Source organism: Hemitrygon akajei, chromosome 26 (assembly GCF_048418815.1).
Source record: "Hemitrygon akajei chromosome 26, sHemAka1.3, whole genome shotgun sequence".
Classification (NCBI taxonomy): Eukaryota; Metazoa; Chordata; class Chondrichthyes; order Myliobatiformes; family Dasyatidae; genus Hemitrygon; species Hemitrygon akajei.
Window position 1 is genome coordinate 46,540,224 of NC_133149.1, and position 23,996 is coordinate 46,564,219.

Here is a 23,996-nt window from a genome sequence, read left to right on the forward strand (position 1 = left end):
ATGGCGAGTCTGTCGGGACCCTGAGGACTTGTGGAAACTGTGTGGTGATTTCTTTTGAACTTATAGTCCTTTAACATCTTTGGACTATTTTTACTGTGCCAATAGTCTGTTTTTTTATCAATTATGCTATTGTTTGCACTGTTGTAACTACATGTTGTAACTATGTGGTTTTGTGCAGGTCTTGTAGCTTTAGTTTTTGGTCTTGTTTGTCTGGTGGATTTGGAGCTCCTTTCCGAGGAATGCGCTAAGACGGTAGCGCGATATTAATACGCAGCAGCCTCTCCGGACTCTGGATTGGGGATTGCCAAACATTATGTGGATTTTCTGGTGTAGTCTGTTTTGTCTTATGCTTCTGTGATAACATTCTGGAGGAACGCTGTCTCATTTTTTAACTGCATTGCATTTGTGGTTTCTAAATGACAATAAACTGAATCTGAAATAACCAGAAACATTTCTCAAATCACCTGTGATTGTTGCTCGCCTTGAATTCATTATCATTGCAAATTATAACCAAGAATTATCAACCCAAATCAACTACCCCAGTATATTGCAGCCCAACAGCAAGACAACTAGCACATATACAGGTATGTGGACTCCAGAAATCTCCCTCCTCACAGCGGTTAGCACAATCACTTTACAGTGCCAGCGATCACCAATTGGGATTTGATTCCCTCCACTTTGTACATTCTCCCCATGACATTTCCTCTGGGTGCTCCGATTTCCTCCCACATTCCAAAGACGTACAGGTTAGGGTTAGTGAGTTGTGGGCATGCTGTGTTGGCACCAGAAGCCTGGCAACATTCATGGGCTGTCCCCAGCACATCCTCAGACTGTGCTGGTCATGAACACAACAACATATTTCACTGTATGTTTCAATGTTACAATGCACGTCTCAAATAAAGCTAATCTCTCAAATTAACACAAGGATTATTTTACAATTCTCAGCTGTGACCAGGAGAAATTGATTTGCGACCCCATTCTGGAAAGGTGCACATCCAAAAACCACCACAAAAGTCAATTGCCAAAATAGATAAACTCGTACTGAGCTTTACAAAACATTGGAGTTAAATCATAGAATCATGGAGCATGTAAAAAGGTCCTTCAGCTCAATTCATCCATGCTAACTAATCCTATAGTCCCCTACTCCAATGCACATACTTATTTAGATTACTTTTAAATGCTACTGATGCTCCTGCCTCAACTACTATTTCTGTCAGCACGTTCCAAATATGTACCACCCTTTGTGTGAAGAAACTGCCCCTAATGTTCCTTTTAAGCCTTCCTTCTGTTCTTAACCTCCAATGGTACATTTGAATATTTGGAATTCCTCAGAGGGGTCAGCAGTGAGCAGCCTCAACTCAGCATCTCAGAGGATTTATCCAGGGCCTAACCTGTTTTTGCAATCACCGAGGCAGCCCACCAGTAGCTATACTTAATTTTGAGTTTGAGGAGATTTGAAATGTCACCAAAGACACACACACAAATTTCTACAGATGTACTGTGGAGAGCATTCTAACTGGTTGCATCACCATCTGGTATGGAGGCTCCAATGCACTGAATTGCAAGAGGCTGCAGAGGGTTGTAGACTGAAGCCAGCTGCATCATGGGCACGCCTCCCAGCATCGAGGACACCTTCAAAAGGTGATGCCTCAAGAAAGTGGCATCTATCATCAAAGAACGCCACCACCCAGGACATACCCTCTTCTAATTACTACCATCAGAGAGCAAGTTTTATGCCTTCGCACTGTACAGCTGCCACAAAACAACAAATTTCATGATACATGTCAGTGATAATAAACTTGATTTCTGATCCATTTTTGTTTTCAATTTATTACAATTGCATTTTATAATGTCTGCAACTTCATACATTGGAGAATAAGGCAGTGCTACGATCTTCAAGTTCCCTTTATGTCACACTGCCCTACCTCACATGCTGGAACCCGTTTCCCAGAAGTACAGCAGAACATTAAAAGTGGTGACTCACCACCATCTTCTTGAGGGCAATTGGGGATGACAATACTGCCAACCTTCCCAGAAATGCCCATTTCTCATGAATAAATTAAACATTAGTTTTTTTTAAAAAACAAGAAATGCTGGAGGAGCTTAGAAGGTCAGACAGCATAATTGAAGAGGAATAAACAGTCAATATTTTGCACCCAGATCCTCCATCAGGATATAAACTGAATGAGGGAAAAGCATCAACTGTTGTGCTATGCATTCATATACTGGCAAGAACTTGGACAAGTATAATGAAGCCTAGAACAACTCTGAGCAATACAATGACTTGGGTAACTATCACATAAGAGACCATAATACCATAAGCCATAGGAGCAAAATTAGGCCACTTGGCCCATCGAGTCTACTCTGCTATTCGAACATGGCTGATTTATTTTCCCTCTCAACCCCATTCTCCTGCCTTCTCCCGGTAACCTTTGATGTCCTGGTTAATCGAGAACCTATCAACCTCCACTTTAAATATACTCAATGATTTGGCCACCACAACCATCTGTGGCAATGAATGCCACAGATTCACCACCCTCTGGCTAAATAAATTCCACTTCATCTCTGACGTCCCACTATTCTGAACTTGAATGAAAGCAATAGTGGATAAGGCCATTGCCAGTACAGAGAAACTGATAATCCAGCATCTGATTCTTCAGAAATCCTGATAGACCAGCATCAGAAGACAGGAATGCAAGCTGGAGATAAAGACTATATGCCAGGTATGCTTGAACCAGGGCCAGTGCTCCAGAGCATAGACAGGTCAGGGACCAGACATTAGGGTGGATGTGGATACGCAATCACAGTCAAGTTGGTGACAGAATAAACCTGCATCTCAAATCCCTTCTCAGACCAACTTCCTCAGCTTCAAGGCTTGATCATACTCCAGCTCCAATGGGTGGTTACATCAGCAGTTGTCTAACATCAAAGCTCTGAAGCAAAAACACCAAGTTCAGTCCTGGCAAGAGACTTTAACAAAAAACATTTCAAGGATGTTTCAAGGTCTCCCTTTAACAAAAGGTAAAGTGACAAACTCATCAACCAATGGGAACAACACACAAAGGATCTAGAGGAGCTCAGCAGGTCAGGCAGCATCTATAGAGAGAAATGACTTCTTGCTGGTCACTGATGGAGCAGCAGCTTTCTGAAGTTGCTCCTATTTTATTTACTTTCCTGTTTCCAACCCATTTTGAAACCTTATTCTTGAACTTGATATTGCTTCACTATGACTAAAGGAGTGCCAAAGGTACGAGAAAAGAAGAGGATCCTCCTGCATCTTTAGATTATGGATTTGCTTCGAAGACATAGAAAAGAATCTGCTGAGGAGTTCCAGCAACAACTTCAGCAGCTCAGTTCTGAAATTAAACAGGTGGATGCAAAATTGGATTCTCTTCAAATAACCTTAGTTGAACATGATAAACGAATTGAAGATAATGAAGCAGTTTTGACAATTTTGGAAGTGAAAATTGATGACTTGCAAAAGCTTTGTAAAAAGCAATCAAAGTCCAATGAAAAATTAATGAAAAAGATTATCAACCCAGAAAATAGAAGCAGAAGAAATAACCTACGAATTCTGGGCTTGAAGAGTTAACTGAAGGTGATCAACCTATGAAATTCTTTGCAAGCTTTTTGGCACAATTATTTCCTGAAATTTTGTCGTTTTTGCCTATGGTTGATCGAGCGCACAGATCGTTGGTTCCTAAACCAGCTCCAGGGGAAAGACCCAGATCAGTCTTAGTGTGTTTACATGAATTTCAAACTAAGAAGCTTTTAATTCGTGAAATCCCGCCGAAGAGGAATGATTGATTATCTATGGAGAGAAATGGACAGTCAATGTTTCATCAGGACTAGCAACTGCAGACCCATGACTGCTAAAAATAGACACAATATTTGGGAACACACTGAGAGTGAGGTCAAACTCAAATTATAGAATGAATACTATGTATTCAATTCCAATGACATGCAGACTGGGGCTAGTAAACTGTGAGCATGCTATATTGGCCCTAGAAGCATGGCAACACTTGCGGGCTGCCCCAATACATATTCAGACTATATTGGCCACTGCTACAAAAAGATGCATTTCATATCCACACTCAGTGGCCACTTTATTAGGTACACCTGTACACCAAAGCAAGTATCTAATCAGCCAATCATGTAGCAGCAACTCAATCCATAAAAGCATGCAGACATGGTCAAGAGGTTCAGTTGCTGTTCAGTCCAAACATCAGAATGAGTAAGAAATGTGATCCAAGTGAATTTGACTGTGGAATGACAATTGGTGCCAGACAGGGTGGTTTGAGTATCTCAGAAACTGAGAGCCCCTGGGACTTTCACACACAACAATCTCTAGAGTTTACAGAAAATGGTGTAAAATACAAAGAAACATCCAGTGAGCGGCAGTTCTGTAGGCAAAAACACATTACAACAGTGGTGTGTAAAAGGGCATCTCTGAATGCTCAACACGTTGAACCTTGAAGTGGATGGGCTACAACAGAAGGAGGCCATACCAGATTCCACTGTTGTACCTAATAAAGTGGCCACTGAATGTATTTTCAATGTACCTGTGACAAATTGCTGATCCTTAGCTATAAATCAATCCACCTACACACTCAGGCATCACAAACACATCCCATTTTTACCTCATTGGCCATGTCAGTGCCCAAGGAACTGGTGTCGAAGTAATCTGCCTTCAATTTTAAAGGACTGTCCCAGAATTTTGATTCTATACTCTGTACAGGTCACAGTAATAAACCAAGTATCAAAGGACATCCATATCTATTTGACTAATCAATGAATAAACAGCTTCAAAGAGAAAATGAAAGAAAGCTAGCAAGGTTTCAATAAAAGAACAGAAAGGAAAAGTACAAGTAGAAATGAAGTTACATTATACAATGTCTTCCAACATGTTCGGATTTACTGCATCCTATTAAGTATTTAAAATATAATCACTTTTCATTACCACAGACTGCTGTGAAGGCCAAATCATTAGGTATATTTAAAGCAGAGGTTGATAGGTTCTTGATTAATCAAGGCATCAAAGAATACAGGGAGAAAACAGAAGAGGGATTGAGAGGGATAATTCAGCCATGATGGAATGGTAGAGAGGATTTGCCTCACATCACTGACCTTATTTCGAATACTATGGGCATTCAGATAAAATGCCCTTACATTCATTCTGCTTTTAAAATCTTGTAATATTTTACTCTTTTGCATTTGCCTTTTCTACACTCCACCCTTACTTTTCTCTTTTTTATCTTTTGCTTTTTCTTTATCTAGTTTTCTTTTTTACTTTATCCATACTTCTCCAATCTGTTGAACGCACGCCCTTACTATTTAGTTTAAAGCCCTATCCATAGCCCTAGTTATGCGATTTACCAGGCAGGATCCGGGTCCTATCACGGCTCAGGTGGAGCCAGTCCCATCGGTACAGCTCCCTCCTTCCCCAATACTGGTACCAATTTCCCATGAATTCACACCCACTTCTCCCACACCAGTCCTTGAGCCACACATTTAACTCTCTAATCTTCTTGACCCTACGCCAATTTGCATGTGGCTCAGGTAGTAATCCAGAGTGCAGCATTCATTGTAGTTTTATGAAGAGTATATGGATATTTGTTTGAGTTTCTCTTTATCTTCCTATTTATTTACTAGTTTAAGGTGAGAGGGGAAAGTTTTTAAAAAGGAGATCTTAGGGGGAAGTCTTTCACATGGATGAAATGAGCTACCACAGGAAATGGAAAAAGCAGATACAATTACAATGTTTAAAAATCATTCAGAGAGGTACGTGGTAGGAAAGGTTTAGAGGGATAATTGCCAAATGAAGGGAAATGGGACTAGCTTCGATCTTGGTTAACATATGCCAACCTGTTCCAATACTGTATGCCTATTTGCTTGTTGCAAAATTTTTTTGTGTAATTCAGTTTCCTCCCAGTGTCACCTCTTATTGCATTGTACTCTTCCTTTCTGACTTGCAAACAATGTGTTTTTTGTCTCTCTGCCATGCTGACTTTCTGCATGAATTTTAAGCCATCTCACTGAAGCACTTTCTAGTGAAAATAAGCAGTGGATCTAAGTAATATCAGAATTTCATGTTCTGGGCTTCTTACTCCTTTTGGACTCATTGGGTTCAATGCACAACCCAAGCAGGCATTCCTGTGAGCTTAGGGAATTCAACATTGTCGTGGTCCTGCTTTGCCCCTTTAGATGTAGCAGGCCTATTTCAAAACCAGCAGATGAATTATCCTTGGTATGTACTTTAATACTTGCCCAAGATCATTGAAACAGGTATCTGGTTATTTATTTAATTGCTGATTGTGGGACATTTCTGTTTGTAATTTGGCTTCTACATATGTCTTGCATTATAAGACATAGGAGCAGAATTAAGCCATTCAGCCCATCAAATCCTCTCTACCATTCCATCATGGATAGTAAAAGTTTTTATAATTATATAAAGTGAAAAGGATGGCTAAAGTGAACGTAGGTCCCTTGGAGGATGAGAAAGGGAAAGGATACTTGAGGAAGGATATACTGGCTTTGGAGGCAGTGCAGAGAAGGTTCACCAGGTTGATTCCAGAGATGAGGGGATAAGAGGAGAGATTGAGTCGCCTGGGACTGTACTCACTGGAATTCACAAGAAAGAGAGGAGATCATGCAGAAACATATACAATTATGAAAGCGATAAGATAGAGGCAGGAAAGTTGTTTCCACTGGTAGATAAGACCAGAACTAGGGACATAGCCTCAAGATTCAGGGAGTAGATTTAGGATGGAGATGAGGAGGAACTGCTTTTCCCAGAGAGTGATGAATCTGTGGAATTCTCTGCCCAATGAAGCAGTGGAGGCTACCTCATTAAATATATTTAAGACAAGGTTGCATAGTAGGGGAGTTAAAGGTTATGGGAGAAAGGCAGGTAAGTGGAGATGAGTCCATGGCCAGATCAGCCATGATCTTATTGAATAGCAGAGCATGCTCAATGGACCAGACGGCCAGCTCCTGCTCCTATTTCTTATGTTATTATGCTGGAAATCCAAGCAGCACACACAAAATGCTAGAAGAGGGCTCCCCACCTTTTAACCCTACCCTCATCTTTTTTTTCTCCAGTCCTGCTAAAGGGTCTCAGCCCAAAACATCAACTGTTTAATCTTTTCCATAAATGCTGCCTGGCCTGCTGAGTTCTTCCAGCACTTGTGCTACCAAGAGACAGGAGGATAATTTTCCAAGAAACAGAGCACTGTATCCTGCCCATTTAACTAAATCACTTCTCATTTAGGGTGAAATCTACTGTGGCAGCTGAGTGAGGAAGGGAATGATAACTCAAGGGATAAAAAGAAAGAATTCAAAATATATTTAGCGCATAAAACAATAATTTGTGCTTTTATTAAAAGATGTTTAGTAGAATAAGGGTTCAATTTGATCTTTTTATTATTTTAATCATAATTTACTATAGTAAACATCAAAGAGAAACCCAAGATGATTTAAAATCAGGTTTATTATCACCAGCATGTGCCATGAAATTTGTTAACTTAGCAGCAGTTCAATGCAATACATAATATAGAAGATAAAAAAACAATAAATAAGTAAATCATTTACAGCATGTGTATATTGAATAGATTAAAAATCCAGCAAAAAATAGAAATACTATATATTTTTAAAAGTGAGGTATTTACATCGAATGGGTTCAAATTAAACCAGCTTCACTGAATTCTAACAAAGTAGTCTCGGTTTATAACTAAATTAATAACCGGTACGCTTAAAACTAAGAAACTGCCTGATAGAACCACAGAGAAAATTTATAGCAGAACTGAGTTACATTTTAAAGCAACCACATTTGGAGCCAGTTAGAACAGTTACAATATAACAATAACCTATATTCAGTGATCTGTAAGTCTGGTGCAAGGACAATCTGATTTTTTTTCCGCATTTGAATGGACTGTGAAGAATAAAAACATAAGAACTGCTACAATTATTTCGGCCCGAAACGTTGACTGTACTCTTTTCCTAGATGCTGCCTGGCCTGCTGAGTTCCTCCAGCATTTTCTGTATGTTACAATTATAAAACTTCAATCTTAGTTCTGATAAACTATTGCACTAAACCAAACATGCCGGCGGGAGCAGTAAACGTCGCAGGACCCAACAATTACAATTTTATTCACAACAATGAACCCTAATGGACTTGAAACCGATTTGTTCCAACTTACTACCCAATTGTAGATCGGAAACTTTGCAACGATGCACGAGAAATGAAACTTACTTGAAATTACAGCCTGGATGGGGGCCCATTAGCTACAGAGATGGGGAGAAGTACTCACCTACCGGTTCGGTTGTTGCATCAGGATTGACAGATAAGGGAAGGAACCGCCGTGCTGGGACCAGCCCGCAGCAGAGACAGGCGGTTGGTCAGAGCCACTGGCGCTGGCTGGCTCCCCTGTGTTCCCGGCACCTGTCACACTCGCTTAGCTGCCATCCTCTCCATTGTATTCGGACGCAACAGCCACAGACTCTTGCCTGCCCCCTTTGCCCCAACCCCCCACCCACCCCGCACAGACAGCAACGTCAGTTCCGATCCTGTTTAGCTGTTGGGAGGGACAACCATTGGTCAAATGATCACTTCCGCCAGCAAAAAATATGGCAGAGAGCATATACTGTCATTAGTTGAAAGTTTTGCCTTTGCTTTTAATTCGATAAGGTTATTATTTAACTGCAATCCAGTAAATAGTAATGATCAATAGAAGTTTGTGATAAACTCAAGGTCTTTATGACTGATACCGATTTTAGCGAATCAAATCTAGAATTTTCCACCACCTGTTATGATTGACATCCTTATTATCCAATCAAATGTAAATTGCCGCGTTGGCTTGAAAGCAAAAGGCGGCTATGACCTCCCAGCCATGTACCCGCCCTTGCAGGGTGATTGATATCGGACTATCCAATCAGGCAGTTGAGTTTGGAGCGGCTGAGGGACGAACGAACGAACGAGCGAGCGAGCGAGCTGGTGCTGAGACCGGGAGATGCTGGTGTGAGTGTTGGTATGGATCGCTGTCGGGAGCTGAGGCTGCACGTTCACTCAGGTGGGAGCTGAGGCTGCACGTTCACTCAGGTAGGAACAGGCGTGGGAGCATTGCAAGGTTCAAGAAACGAGTTGCAACTAACTCAGCTGCAACGAAAACAGCGGAAAACACTTCTGTGTTCTCAATCATTTAACCAGTTTATCTAATTATAGACAAGCTTACTTTGCACAAATTATCTACCACATATAACGGTGACCCTGCATTGTCTAAATGGAATAGATTTATCTCTTTCTTTGTAAATTAGTGTTTATTTCCCTCCATAGATGTTGCCTGACTTACTGAGTTCCTCCAGCATTTTGTGTATCTAACTTGGTTCTACTGCAGCGGTTTCTATAATGCAGTGCCAGATCTAATCAAATGATTCTTCTAGTTTAGAAACTTTTATTTGTGATCAGTCTCTTGTGGCTAAGATATAGTACAATCACGTTTACAACACAAAAGATAAGCTCTTGACTGCTGTGTTTGGAACTTGTTTCTGCAGATTGATTGACACTTCAAAGTTTGTGAAAATCGTAACAAATTTGTGAAGTCAAAAGAAAGCATGCAATATACGTCACTGCCATTTTCCCTCACTACTTTCCACTTGTGTTTCATACTTCAATTTTCCCATATGGATGAGTCCAGTTTGGTTCTTGCTTGAGACCTTGGTATCTAAGATAATTAGTTTCCCTGCTGCTGTTCTCTTTATTCCACCCCAAGGTTTGCACTTCCCAAGATTAGTTAATTGGTGCTGTGGTAGTTGACTAATGCTTTGAAAAGAGTGACATAATGGCTTCTGCCCCCTTCCTTTCCAATTCTGATGAAGTCTCTCAGCCCAAAACTTCATCTGGTTATTACACTCCATAGAAGCTACCTGTCTTGCTGAGTTCCTCCTGTAATCCTTTTAAAGCTTTTAAAAATTGTGATAACAGTTATATGAAGTGCTCTTTTTAGACCATAAGGTATAGGAGCAGAAGTAGGCCATTTGGCCCATTGAGTCTGCTCCACCATTGAATCATGGGCTGATCCAATTCTTCCAGTCATCCCCACTCCCCTGCCTTCTTCCCATATCCTTTGATGCCCTGGCTAATCAAGAACCTATCTATCTCTGCCTTAAATGCACCCAATGACTTGGCCTCCACAGCCGCTCCTGGCAACAAATTCCACAGATTTACCACCCTCTGACTAAAGTAATTTCTCCGTATTTCTGTTCTAAATAGACATCCTTCAATCCTGAAGTAGTACCCTCTTGTCCTGGATTCCCCTACCATGGGAAATAACTTTGCCATATCTAATCTGTTCAGGCCTTTTAACACTTGGAATGTTTCTAATGAGATGACCCCTCATTCTCCTGAACTCCAGGGAATACAGCCAAGAGCTGCCAGACATTCCTCATATGGTAACCCTTTCATTCCTTTTATAACCTTAATAACTGTAATACAAGGTATTACCATGAATTATAAATATGACCAGTATAAGAATCTCAAATAAATGTAACAGGGAATTTTAGAGAAACCCTTTTGCCTGGGAAGTTTGAATGTGGATCTCCCTCCTAAGAGTCAGACACAAATTCTGTTTGAAGTTGGGGCTGGGGAAAACAAATTTGTGAAGAAGAAAATAAAAGGAGGAAACCTACTTTCCCAGCAACGTGCAAGTGAAATAATGAAAATATTTTACAGTAGGATATACAAAACAAAATGGAAACAGGCCTTTTTGCCCAATTTGTCCAGACTGACAAAAGTGCCTTCCTGAACTAGTTCATTCGCCCGTGTATGACCCATTTCTCTCAACTGTTTCTGTCCAAGTGTATTTCTAAATATTGTATTTGAACCACTTTCTTTGGCAGCTCGTTCCATATACCTATAAACCTCCACAGGAAAAATGTTGCCCCTCAAATCTCTTTAAGTGTCTCTCAGCTAACCTGGGAAAAGATTCAGATTCATTTATTTATCACATATACGTCAAGACATACAGTGAAATCTATCATTTGCGTTAACAATCGACACAACCTAAGGATGCACTGGGGGAAGCCCAGAGCTGTCACCACACATTCCGGCATCAACATAGCATGTCCTCAATGTGCAGCAGAACACAACGGAACAACATAACAAGCAACAAACAACAACAGCTCCCTCCCACCAATACACGGTCCTTCAACACCAGGAGAGGCTGTCTTTGGCTTCCAGTGGATCCGCAGACACTGGACCTTTGACTTCGCCAGTGGACTTGCAGAGATCTGCACACTTGGGGCCCATGCATCTAATCTACAGTATGCCCTTCGTAGTTCTATGAACCTCTATAATTTTGCTTCTCAGTGTCCTTCACTCCAGGAAAAACAATCCCAGCCTATGCAGTCTTTCCTTATAACTCAAGCCCTCCAGTCCTGGCAACATCTCTGTGAACCTTCTCTATCATAATCACATCTTTTCTCCTAGATTGACAACCAGAACTGCACACAATACTCCAGATGCGGTCTTACCAACATCTGGTACAACTGGCAAATGATGTCCCAACTCACTGCCCTGTCCAAGGAAGGTAAACATGCCATACACAGAGTTTGTCTGTGCCATCACTTACTTTTACTCCTCAGTCCCTCTGTTCTACAACACTCTCCTAGACCCCATCATTCACTGCTGCAGTTTAACATTCCACAGTACATCTTTGCACTTTTCTGAGTTAAATTCCATCACTTTGCCCCTTCTAGACCCTGTTCCAACCCAATAGCCATCCACAACACCACCAATTGTGGTGTCATCCACGAATTACTAATCATGCAAATTAGATTCTCATCCAAATCCTTGGTATAAATGACAAGTAACAAGAAACTCAGTAATGATGCCTGTGGCACATCACTGGTCACCTCTCTAGCACTACCTTCTGTGTCCGTCCAGCAAGCCAGGTTCACACCCATAGGGCAATATAAATCTTTCAGCTTAACAAGTCCCTTCCATGCATGTTGCCCACCCAGCTGATCCTAATTTCCTGCTTTTGAACAAAATCCCTTGAAGCCCTGCCTGTCTATGTACTTGTCCAAGTGCTTCTTAAATAATACTATTCTTGTTCCATATATTTACCATCGTCTCTCTTTTAAATCCTCATTGACCTTAAGCCTATAGCCCCTAGTTTTGGACTCCCCTACCCTGAAGAAAAGAGTATTACTATCTATCCCTCTCAATTCAATGGCATCTCTATTACTGCTACTCTTGTTATAAAATTTATAGTTTTGATGTACCATGTATGAGAACAGGGTCGGTTTGAATTTGATTCAATTACCAACACCGTGTTTGCATTTCTCTCTGTGATATCCTGTGTTACACACCTCTTGTACAGTCGACACATACAAAATGCTGGAGGAACTCAGCAGGCCAGGCAGCATCTATGGAAAAATGTACAGTCAACATTCAACAGTGGCTGGTTGGGAGATGCCAGAGAGTAGTGGTGGATAACTGTTTGTCCGGTTGGAGGCCAGTGACTAGTGGTGAGCCTCAGAGATCTGTACTGGGTCCAATGTTGTTTGTCATATACATTAATGATCTGGATGATGGGGTGGTAAATTGGATTAGTAAGTATGCAGATGATACTAAGGTAGGTGGCGTTGTGGATAATGAGGTAGGTTTTCAAAGTTTGCAGAGAGATTTAGGCCAGTTAGAAGAGTGGGCTGAGGGATGGCAGATGGAGTTTAATGCTGATAAGTGTGAGGTGCTACATTTTGGTAGGAATAATCCAAATAGGACATACATGGTAAATGGTAGGGCATTGAAGAATGCAGTAGAACAGAGTGATCTAGAAATAATGGTGCATAGTTCCCTGGAGGTGGAATCTCATGTGGATAGGGTGGTGAAGAAAGCTTTTGGTATGCTGGCCTTTATAAATCAGAGCATTGAGTATAGGAGTTGGGATGTAATGTTAAAATTGTACAAGGCATTGGTGAGGCTGAATTTGGAATATTGTGTACAGTTCTGGTCACCGAATTATAGGAAAGATGTCAACAAAATAGAGACTACAGAGAAGATTTACTAGAATGTTACCTGGGTTTCAGCACCTAAGTTACAGGGAAAGGTTGAACAAGTTAGGTCTTTATTCTTTGGAGCATAGAAGGTTGAGGGGGGACTTAATAGAGGTATTTAAAATTATGAGGGGGATAGATGGAGCTGACGTGGATAGGCTTTTTCCATTGAGAGTAGGGGAGATTCAAACAAGAGGACATGAGCTGAGACTTGGGGGACAAAAGTTTAAGGGTAACACGAGGGGGAATTTCTTTACTCAGAGAGTGGTAGCTGTGTGGAACGAGCTTCCAGTAGAAGTGGTAGAGGCAGGTTCGGTATTGTCATTTGAAGTAAAATTGAATAGGTATATGGACAGGAAAGGAATGGAGGGTTATGGGCTGAGTGCGGGTCAGTGGGACTAGGTGAGAGTAAGCATTCAGCATGGACTAGAAGGGCCGAGATGGCCTGTTTCCATGCTGTAATTGTTATATGGTTATATTGAGTGTTGAACTGTATTGTAATATGAACAACGTGGATAAGGAAAAGAAAGTTTCCACACTTCTTAGCTTAATGGGTGCTAAAACGTACAGAGTCTTATGCAACCTAGTAATTCCTGAAAAGCCAGCAAGCAAGACGTTTGACAAAATTATTACAATTTTACAAAATCACTTCAGCCATTAACTACCGGTAATAGCTGCGAGATTTAGATTTCACAAAAGGAACCAATAGACAATAGGTGCAGAAGTAGACCATTCGGCCCTTCGAGCCTGCACCGCCATTTTGAGATCATGGCTGATCAATTCCTATCAATACCCGGTTCCTGCCTTGTCCCCATATCCCTTGATTCCCCTATCCATAAGATACCTATCTAGCTCCTTCTTGAAAGCATCCAGAGAATTGGCCTCCACTACCTTCCGAGGCAGTGGACCCCCACAACTCTCTGGGAGAAGAAGTTTTTCCTTAACTCTGTCCTAAATGACCTACCCCTTATTCTCAAACCATGCCCTCTGGTACTGGACTCTCCCAGCATCTGGAACATATTTCCTGCCTCTATCTTGTCCAATCCCTTAATAATCTTATGTTTCAATCAGATCTCCTCTCAATCTCCTTAATTCCAGCGTGTACAAGCCCAGTCTCTCTAACCTCTCTGCGTAAGACAGTCCAGACATCCCAGGAATTAACCTCGTGAATCTACGCTGCACTTCCTCTACAGCCAGGATGTCCTTCCTTAACCCTGGAGACCAAAACTGTACACAATACTCCAGGTGTGGTCTCACCAGGGCTCTGTACAAATGCAAGAGGATTTCCTTGCTCTTGTACTCAATTCCCTTTGTAATAAAGGCCAACATTCCATTAGCCTTCTTCTCTGCCTGCTGCACTTGCTCATTCACCTCCAGTGACTGATGAACAAGGACTCCGAGATCTCTTTGTATTACTCCCTTACCCAACTCTATACCGTTCAGATAATAATGTGCCTTCCTGTTCTTACTCCCAAAGTGGATAACCTCACACTTATTCACATTAAACGCCATCTGCCAAGTATCTGCCCACTCACCCAGCCTATCCAAGTCACCCTGAATTCTCCTAACATCCTCATCACATGTCACACTGCCACCCAGCTTAGTATCATCAGCAAATTTGCTGATGTTATTTTCTATGCCTTCATCCAAATCGTTAACGTAAATGGTAAACAGCTGTGGTCCCAATACCTAGCCCTGTGGCACCCCACTAGTCACCACCTGCCATTCCGAGAAACACCCATTCACCGCTACCCTTTGCTTTCTATCTGCCAACCAGTTTTCTATCCATGTCAATATCTTCCCCCCGATGCCCTGAGCTTTGATTTTACCCACCAATCTTCTATGTGGGACCTTATCAAATGCCTTCTGAAAATCGAGGTACACTACATCCACTGGATCTCCCCCGTCTAACTTCCTGGTTACATCCTCGAAAAACTCCAACAGATTAGTCAAGCATGATTTACCCTTGGTAAATCCATGCTGGCTCGGCCCGATCCTATCACTGCTATCTAGATATGCCACTATTTCATCCTTAATAATGGACTCTAGCATCTTTCCCACCACCGATGTCAGGCTAACAGGTCGATAGTTCTCTGTTTTCTCCCTCCCTCCTTTCTTAAAAAGTGGGATAACATTAGCCATTCTCCAATCCTCAGGAACTGATCCTGAATCTAAGGAACATTGGAAAATGATTACCAATGCATCCGCAATTTCCAGGGCCACCTCCTTTAGTACCCTAGGGTGCAGACCATCAGACCTGGGGATTTGTCAGCCTTCAGTCCCATCAGTCTTCTCATCACCGTTTCCTTCTGAATGTCAATCTGTTTCATTTCCTCTGTTACCCTATGTCCTTGGCCCATCCATACATCTGGGAGACTGCTTGTGTCTTCCTTAGTGAAAACAGATCTAAAGTACTCATTAAATTCTTCTGCCATTTCTCTGTTTCCCATAACAATTTCACCCAATTCATTCTTCAAGGGCCCAACATTGTTCTTAACTATCTTCTTTCTCTTCACATACCTAAAAAAGCTTTTGCTATCTTCCTTTATATTCCTGGCTAGCTTGCGTTCGTACCTCATTTTTTCTCCCCGTATTGTCTTTTTAGTTAAGTTCTGTTGTTCCTTAAAATCATCTGTCCTCCCACTCACCTTAGCTCTGTCATATTTCCTTTTTTTTTTAATGCTATGCAGTCTCTGACTTCCTTTGTCAACCACTGAGGCCCCTTTCCCCCCTTTGAATCCTTCCTTCTCTGGGGGATGAACTGATTTTGCACCTTGTACATTATTCCCAAGAATACCTGCCATTGCTGTTCCACTGTCTTTTCTGCTAGGCTATCCTTCCAGTCAACTTTGGCCAGCTCCTCCCTCATGGCTCCATAGTTTCCCCTGTTCATCTGCAACACTGACACCTCCGAGCTGCCCTTATCCTTCTCAAATTGCAGATAAAAGCTTATCATATTGTGATCACTACCTCCTAATGGCTCCTTTACTGCGAGATCGCTTATCAAATCCTGTTCATTACATAACACTAAATCCAGAATAGTCTTGTCCCTGGTCGGCTCTCGTACAAGTTGTTCCAAGAATGCATCCCGTAGGCACTCTACAAACTCCCTATCCTGTGGTTCAGCACCAACCTGATTCTCCCAGTTCACCTGCATGTTGAAATCCCCCATAACTACTGCGACATTACCTTTGCCACATGCCAATGTTAACTCCCTATTCAACTTGCACCCAATATCCATGCCACTGTTTGGTGGCCTGTAGACAACACCCATTTGGGTCCTTTTGCCCTTACTGTTCCTCAGTTCTATCCACACAGACTCTACTTCTCCTGACCCTATGTCCCCCCTTGCAAAGGACTGAATCTCATTCCTCACCAACAGGGCCACCCCAACCCCTCTGCCCACATTTCTGTCCCTACGATAGCACGTATACCCTTGTACATTCATTTCCCAGATCTGATCTCCCTGCAGCCATGTCTCCATTATCCCAACAACATCATTGTTACCCATTCGCACCTGGGCTTCAAGCTCATCCGCCTTATTTCTGACACTTCGTGCATTCAGATATAGAATTTTTAGCCCATTTCTCCTCTCTCTGTTTGAATCGCTGCCTATTGTGCTTAACCCAGCTCCCCGAACTCCCATCGGGCTATACGCCCCTAGAATTTTGTTGTCCTTCCTAAATTTACTTATTCTTTCAACACATTTAACTCCATGTTCCGTCAGACCATCCCTCTGTACATGAGTCCTCCTTATCACTTGTCCCGCCCCACCTTCCTCTACTACACACTTAATATTCCGGAACCGTGTAGTCCCCACCTGTCCTTTATTCTTCCTCTCACTATCCTCTCTCACATTCTGGATCCCCGCCCCCTGCAAATTTAGTTTAAACACCCCCAAGAAGCACTAGCAAACTTCCCTGCAAGAATGTTGGTACCGCTCCAGTTCAGGTGTAAACCGTCCCTTCGGAACAGATCCCACCTTCCCTGGAACAAAGCCCAATTATCTACAAACCTGAAGCCCTCCCTCCTGCACCATCCTCTCAGCCACGTATTAATCTGTATAATCCTTCTGTTCCTTGCCTCACTCGCACGTGGCACAGGTAGCAATCCTGAGATTGTTACCCTGGAGGTCCTGCTCTTCAGCTTCACACTCAACTCCCTGAACTCCCTACGCAGGACCTCCTCACTCATCCTACCCACGTCATTGGTCCCTACATGGACCACAACATCTGGATTCTTGCCCTCCCTCTCGAAAATAACCTGCACCCGATCTGAGATGTCTTGGACCCCGGCACCAGGGAAGCAACATACCATCCGAGACTCCCGATCTTCCCCACAAAATCTCCTATCTGCCCCCCTGACTATAGAATCCCCTATCACTACCGCTCTCTTCTCTTCCCTCCTCCCCTTCCTAGTCAAGGGTCCAACCTCAGTGCCAGAGACAGGACCACTGCAGCTTGTTCCTGGTAGGTCATCCCCACCAACAGTATCCAAAACGGTATACTTATTTTTGATGGGAACGGCCACAGGGGTGCTCTTCTCTCTCTGTCTGCTCCCCCTGCCTCTCTTGACTGTCACCCATTTGCCTACCTCCTGTCTTTTCGGTGTGACTGCCTCCCGATAACTCTTATCTATCTCTGCCTCTGCCTCCCGAATGATCCGTAGTTCATCCAGCTCCTGCTCCAATTCCCTAACTCGGTCTGATAGGAGCTGCAGCTGGATGCACCTATTGCAGGTGTGGTCATCAGGAACAACTGTGTTGACCCTGACCTCCCACATACTGCATACGGAGCACACCACTGCTCTAACCGTCTCCCCCATTACCTGATCCCAGATTAGTCAGAATAAATGAAAAACAGGCTTCTTGTCGAAGTCCTCTTGCGCCGAAGCCCGCTGAGCCAAAGCCCAGCACTCTGCTCCTGCGCACTCCGCTGCCCGCTCCTGAAAGTGGGTCGCTTTTTAAAGCCCTCGCACGCCGCTGACGTCACCTGCGCTTGCACAGCTTTACCTTCCTCCTCAGGTATTCTCCAGGTAGGTCCGAGGGTCTCGGCCTACCTACAACGGCTGATCCTCTGATCTCCAGTCGTATGTCGATCACGAGCGCTCCTCTGCTCGCACCGACACTGCCCGCTCCTGAAAGTGGGTCGCTTTTTAAATTTTTTTTTTTATTAGTTTTTCAAAACATTTTACAAAATTAAAAACCCCAAATCCCAATGAGGAGCATTAATACAGTGCAAGATTAAGCATACAATAACAATATGCTACAAACGAAGAGAATTTAACAAAAAAGCACCTAAATTAAAGACAAGTGAGCTTAGATAGATAGATAGATAGATACTTTATTCATCCCCATGGGGAAATTCAACATTTTTTTCCAATGTCCCATACACTTATTGTAGCAAAACTAATTACATACAATACTTAACTCAGTAAAAATATGATATGCATCTAAAATCACCCTCTCAAAAAGCATTAATAATAGCTTTAAAAAAAGTTCTTAAGTAGTTTACTTAAATACATTGAGTCCTAACCCCGGCACTTTAACATATCTTACTCCTGGCGGTTGAATTGTAAAGCCTAATGGCATTGGGGAGTATTGATCTCTTCATCCTGTCTGAGGAGCATTGCATCGATAGTAACCTGTCGCTGAAACTGCTTCTCTGTCTCTGGATGGTGCTATGTAGAGGATGTTCAGGGTTTTCCATAATTGACCGTAGCCTACTCAGCACCCTTCGCTCTGCTACCGATGTTATACTCTCCAGTACTTTGCCCAGGACAGAGCCCGCCTTCCTTACCAGCTTATTAAGACGTGAGGCGTCCCTCTTCTTAATGCTGCCTCCCCAACACGCCACCACAAAGAAGAGGGCGCTCTCCACAACTGACCTATAGAACATCTTCAGCATCTCACTACAGACATTGAATGACGCCAACCTTCTAAGGAAGTACAGTCGACTCTGTGCCTTCCTGCACAAGGCATCTGTGTTGGCAGTCCAGTCTAGCTTCTCGTCTAACTGTACTCCCAGATACTTGTAGGTCTTAACCTGCTCCACACATTCTCCATTAATGATCACTGGCTCCATATGAGGCCTAGATCTCCTAAAGTCCACCACCATCTCCTTGGTCTTGGTGATATTGAGACGCAGGTAGTTTGAGTTGCACCATATCACAAAGTCCTGTATCAGTTTCCTATACTCTTCCTCCTGCCCATTCCTCTATAAAGAGTATAAGTCCGGACAGTCAAACTCCCAGACTGTGAATACACTTAGTAACAGAGGATAATAATGCCTACTACCAGAAAAAAAAAGGGAGCTGAAAGCAAGGGACCAAAAAGAAGAAAAAAAAAGAAAAGAAGAAAAAAACCCTAGTCAAGAGGAAAGTTATGAAAGTACTCGATAAAAGGTCCCCAGACCTTATGGAACTTTAGATCCGAATTAAGAACTGAATAATGAATTTTTTCGAGGTCCAAGCAGGCCATAATGTCGTTAAGCCATTGCGCATGAGTGGGCGGGGCAACATCTCTCCATCTAAGGAAGATCAAGTGTCTCGCCAGGAGAGAGGCAAAGGATAGTATTCGGCATTTGGTCGGACCCAGACATAAATCTGTCTCGCCCCAAAAACCGAACAGAGCAATTAAGGGGTTAGGTTCTCGGTGCTGATTCAGAATACCCGATAATGTAGTGAAGACATCTTTCCAGAATTTCTCCAAGCTAGGACAGAGCCAGTACATATGGATGAGAGAGGCCACGCCCCTCTTGCATTTATCACAGAGCGGACTAATGCCAGGGTAGAATCGAGATAGTTTAGATTTAGACATATGGGCTCTATGAACAATCTTAAACTGTAAGAGGCAATGGCGAGCACAAAGGGAGGTTGAGTTAACCGTTTTGAGAACTGAGTCCCAGCTCTCCTCAGATAAGGAGATATTTAAATCCTGCTCCCAGGCCATTTTAATTTTATCCACAGGGGCCCGTCGTAAGGCTGCTAGTTTATCTCGAATAATTGAAATTAAACCTTTACCTAGTGGATTAATGGAAAGAAATAGGTCCATAGCATTTTTCGCAGGCATTTCAGGAAAGTTAGGAATTAAAGGAGCAGTAAAGTGTCGGATTTGGAGATATCTGAAAAAGTGAGCGTTAGGCAGGTTGAACTTAACGGAGAACTTAACAGTTAGGGCACTCAGGTTGACCGTGGAAGAAAGACCAGAAGGCAGCACAACGTATATTAGCTGCCCAGTAATATAAGCGAAAGTTAGGTTAAGCCATGCCACCCTCTTTTTTAGATTTTTGGCGGTGGATTTTATTAATTCTAGAGCGCTTATTCTGCCACAGATATGACAAAATAATAGAGTCTAAAGAATCAAAAAAAGATTTAGGAATAAAAATTGGGATAGATTGAAATAAGTATAAAAATTTGGGGAGAACATATATTTTAACAACATTAATACGACCTACCAAGGACATAGATAGAGGTGACCATTGTACCAGACTCTGTTTTATAGCATATGAAAGATTGACAAAGTTTTCACGAAAGAGATCTTTAAACTTCCTTGTGACTGTAATTCCAAGATAAGTAAATTGATTATGGACTACTTTAAAAGGGAGATCATGAAATGTTAGTTCTTGTGCTTCTTTATTAATTGGGAAAAGTTCACTCTTATGTAAGTTGAGTTTATAGCCAGAGATCTGGCTAAACTGGTCAAGAAGTGAAAACATTAGAGGTAAGGATGTAGACGGATTTGAGAGAAAGAGTAATAAGTCATCAGCATAGAGAGAAACTTTATGCTCAACACCCCCTCTCCAAATCCCGGTCAATTCAGGACAATTTCGAAATGCTATCGCCAGAGGTTCTATAGCCAAATCAAAGAGAAAGGGACTTAAGGGGCATCCCTGACGGGTGCCACGTTTGAGATTGAATACTTGGGATTTCTGAAAATTAGTTTGAACAGAAGCAGTAGGACACAGGTACAGCAATTGGATCCAAGAGATGAAACTTTTGCCGAGGTCAAATTTTTCTAAGCCTGCAAAAAGGTAGTTCTGTAGCGATGTGCTACGCGCAGCGCTGAAATTACGACACGGAGTCGGTAAACTGCAACCACGGAATAAGTTTATTTCACAAACACAGTCTTGCTTAAAAAGCCTGTCTCCCCCCACTCGAAACTTGGAGAGGCACGTAACTGAAACTCCCTGAGGCTATGTATCTTTGTCTCTGGCTCTGGCTAATTGTCAGCCGGTTCGAGTGTGCTAGTAATTGGGTCGCCACATAACCCCCCCCCCCAGAACCGGCGGTACACCCCCCAATGTCCACAGTCTGGGCCGGGCCCTGTTTGGGAGGTCGGCCTCTGCGCCGCGGTGCTGGAAACTCGACCGGTTGCGCCAAGTCCACATGGGCCGGTTTGAGTCGGTCCACCGTGAAAACCTCCTCTCTCCCCCCAACGTCCAGCACGAACGTGGACCCGTCGTTTCTGATCACCGTAAACGGCCCCTCGTAGGGCCGTTGCAGCGGTGGCCGATGCCCGCCCCGGCGTACAAACACAAACTTACAGTTCTGCAGATCTTTGGGTACGCAGGTCGGGTGCTGCCCATGCTGCGAAGTGGGTATGGGGGCCAGGTTACCGAGTCTCTCGCGTAGTCTGCCCAGGACCGCTGCGGGTTCTTCCTCTCGCCCCCTTGGGGCTGGTATGAACTCCCCAGGAACGACCAGGGGCGCGCCGTACACCAACTCGGCCGACGAAGCGTGCAGATCGTCTTTGGGCGCCGTGCGGACGCCGAGCAGGACCCAGGGAAGCTCGTCCGCCCAGTTAGCTCCTCGCAGGCGGGCCATGAGAGCCGACTTCAGGTGGCGGTGGAAACGCTCCACCAGTCCGTTCGACTGTGGGTGGTAGGCAGTGGTGTGGTGCAGCTGAGTCCCCAACAGGTTGGCCATCGCTGACCAGAGGCTGGAGGTGAACTGGGCGCCTCTGTCGGAGGTAATGTGGGCCGGGACACCAAAGCGGGACACCCAGGTGGCGATCAGCGCCCGGGCGCAAGATTCGGAGGTGGTGTCGGCGAGCGGGACCGCCTCTGGCCATCTTGTGAACCTGTCCACGATAGTCAGGAGGTGCCGCGCCCCGCGTGACACAGGCAGGGGGCCCACGATATCCACATGAATGTGGTCGAAACGCCGGTGGGTGGGGTGGAACTGCTGCGGCGGGGCCTTGGTGTGTCGCTGCACCTTGGCCGTCTGGCAGTGCAGGCACGTTCTGGCCCAGTCACGGACCTGCTTGCGGAGTCCGTGCCAAACGAACCTGCTGGAGACCATCCGGACGGTAGTGCGGATGGAGGGGTGGGCCAAGTTATGAATGGAGTCGAACACGCGTCGTCGCCAAGGTGCCGGGACGACGGGACGGGGCTGGCCGGTGGCGACGTCACAGAGTAGGGTCCTCTCACCTGGGCCTACGGGGAGGTCCTGGAGCTGCAAACCGGAGACTGCGGTCCGGTAACTTGGGATCTCCTCATCTGCCAGCTGTGCCTCTGCCAGCGCCTCAAAGTCTACCCCTTGGGAAAGGGCGTGAATGTTAGGACGAGAGAGCGCATCCGCCACGACATTGTCCTTACCCGAGACGTGCCGGACGTCCGTCGTGTATTCAGAGATGTAGGACAGATGGCGCTGCTGGCGGGACGACCAGGGATCGGACACCTTTGTGAATGTAAAGGTAAGCGGTTTGTGGTCCGTGAACGCGGTGAAGGGCCTACCTTCTAAGAAGTACCTGAAATGCCGGATTGCCAGGTATAGCGCCAACAGCTCCCGGTCGAAAGCACTGTACTTGAGCTCGGGTGGCCGCAGGTGTTTGCTGAAAAACGCCAGGGGTTGCCAGCGGCCCGCGATGAGCTGCTCCAGTACCCCACCGACTGCCGTGTTAGAGGCGTCCACCGTGAGGGCGGTAGGGACGTCCATTCTGGGGTACACTAGCATCGTGGCATTCGCCAAGGCATCCTTCGTTTGAATGAAAGCGGCGGCGGACACCTCGTCCCAGGTAATGTCCTTGCCCGGACCGGACAGCAAGGTGAACAGGGGGCGCATGATCCGGGCAGCTGAAGGGAGGAAGCGGTGGTAGAAATTGACCATACCTACGAATTCCTGCAGGCCTTTGACCGTGGTGGGTCGGGGGAAATGACGGACCGCATCCACCTTAGCGGGCAGAGGGGTTGCCCCGTCTTTAGTAATCCTGTGGCCCAGGAAGTCAATGGTGTCGAGCCCGAACTGGCATTTGGCCAGGTTGATCGTTAGACCGTAGTCACTCAGCCGGGCAAAGAGCTGTCGGAGGTGGGACAGATGCTCCTGACGACTGCTGCTGGCTATGAGGATGTCGTCCAAATAGATGAATGCGAAGTCCAGGTCGCGTCCCACCGTGTCCATCAACCGCTGGAACGTCTGTGCGGCATTCTTCAGGCCGAACGGCATGCGGAGGAACTCGAAAAGGCCGAACGGGGTGATGAGAGCCGTTTTGGGGATGTCGTCTGGATGCATCGGGATTTGATGGTATCCGCGGATTAGGTCCACCTTGGAGAAGATCTGCGCGCCGTGCAGGTTGGCTGCAAAGTCCTGAATGTGCGGCACAGGGTAGCGGTCCGGTGTTGTAGCCTCGTTCAGCCTGCGGTAGTCGCCGCACGGTCTCCAGCCCCCTGTCGCCTTGGGCACCATGTGCAGGGGAGAGGCCCATGGGCTGTCAGACCGCCGTATGATCCCCAATTCCTCCATCCGTGTAAACTCCTCCTTCGCCAGTCGGAGCTTGTCCGGGGGAAGCCGCCGAGCGCGGGCATGGAGGGGTGGTCCCTGGGTCAGGATGTGGTGCTGTACACCGTGTCGGGGCATGGCTGCCGTGAACTGTGGTGCCAGAACCGATGGGAAATCCGCCAGGACCCTGGTGAAGTCGTTGCCGGACAGCGTGATGGAGCCGAGGT

At 44.6% G+C, this 23,996-nt stretch overlaps 2 protein-coding genes across 15 annotated transcripts in view; one reads left to right on the plus strand and one right to left on the minus strand.

Annotated features, from left to right (window-relative positions):
• LOC140716953 (proprotein convertase subtilisin/kexin type 7-like) overlaps nucleotides 1–8,517 on the minus strand; it is a 287,410-nt gene extending 278,893 nt beyond the window's left edge. For 4 of the 7 annotated variants that reach the window (XM_073030135.1, XM_073030132.1, XM_073030134.1 and 1 more), the window contains exon 1: nucleotides 8,310–8,517. Coding sequence is in view for 1 of the 7 variants with exons in the window: in XM_073030137.1 (XP_072886238.1) it covers nucleotides 8,314–8,330 (17 nt within the window). In the remaining 6 variants the exon portion in view is untranslated. The remainder of the gene's footprint in view (nucleotides 1–8,309) is intronic. The other 3 variants (XM_073030136.1, XM_073030133.1, XM_073030137.1) reach the window with 1 other exon arrangement.
• A 424-nt stretch (nucleotides 8,518–8,941) lies between these two features.
• The window catches only part of slc37a4a (solute carrier family 37 member 4a), a 101,320-nt gene continuing 86,265 nt past the window's right edge, over nucleotides 8,942–23,996 (plus strand). For 2 of the 8 annotated variants that reach the window (XM_073030141.1, XM_073030145.1), the window contains exons 1-2: nucleotides 8,950–9,097; nucleotides 11,483–11,582. The gene's annotated coding sequence lies outside the window, so the exon portion shown is untranslated. Of the gene's footprint in view, nucleotides 9,098–11,482; nucleotides 11,583–23,996 lie in introns of all 8 variants that reach the window. The other 6 variants (XM_073030139.1, XM_073030138.1, XM_073030146.1 and 3 more) reach the window with 6 other exon arrangements.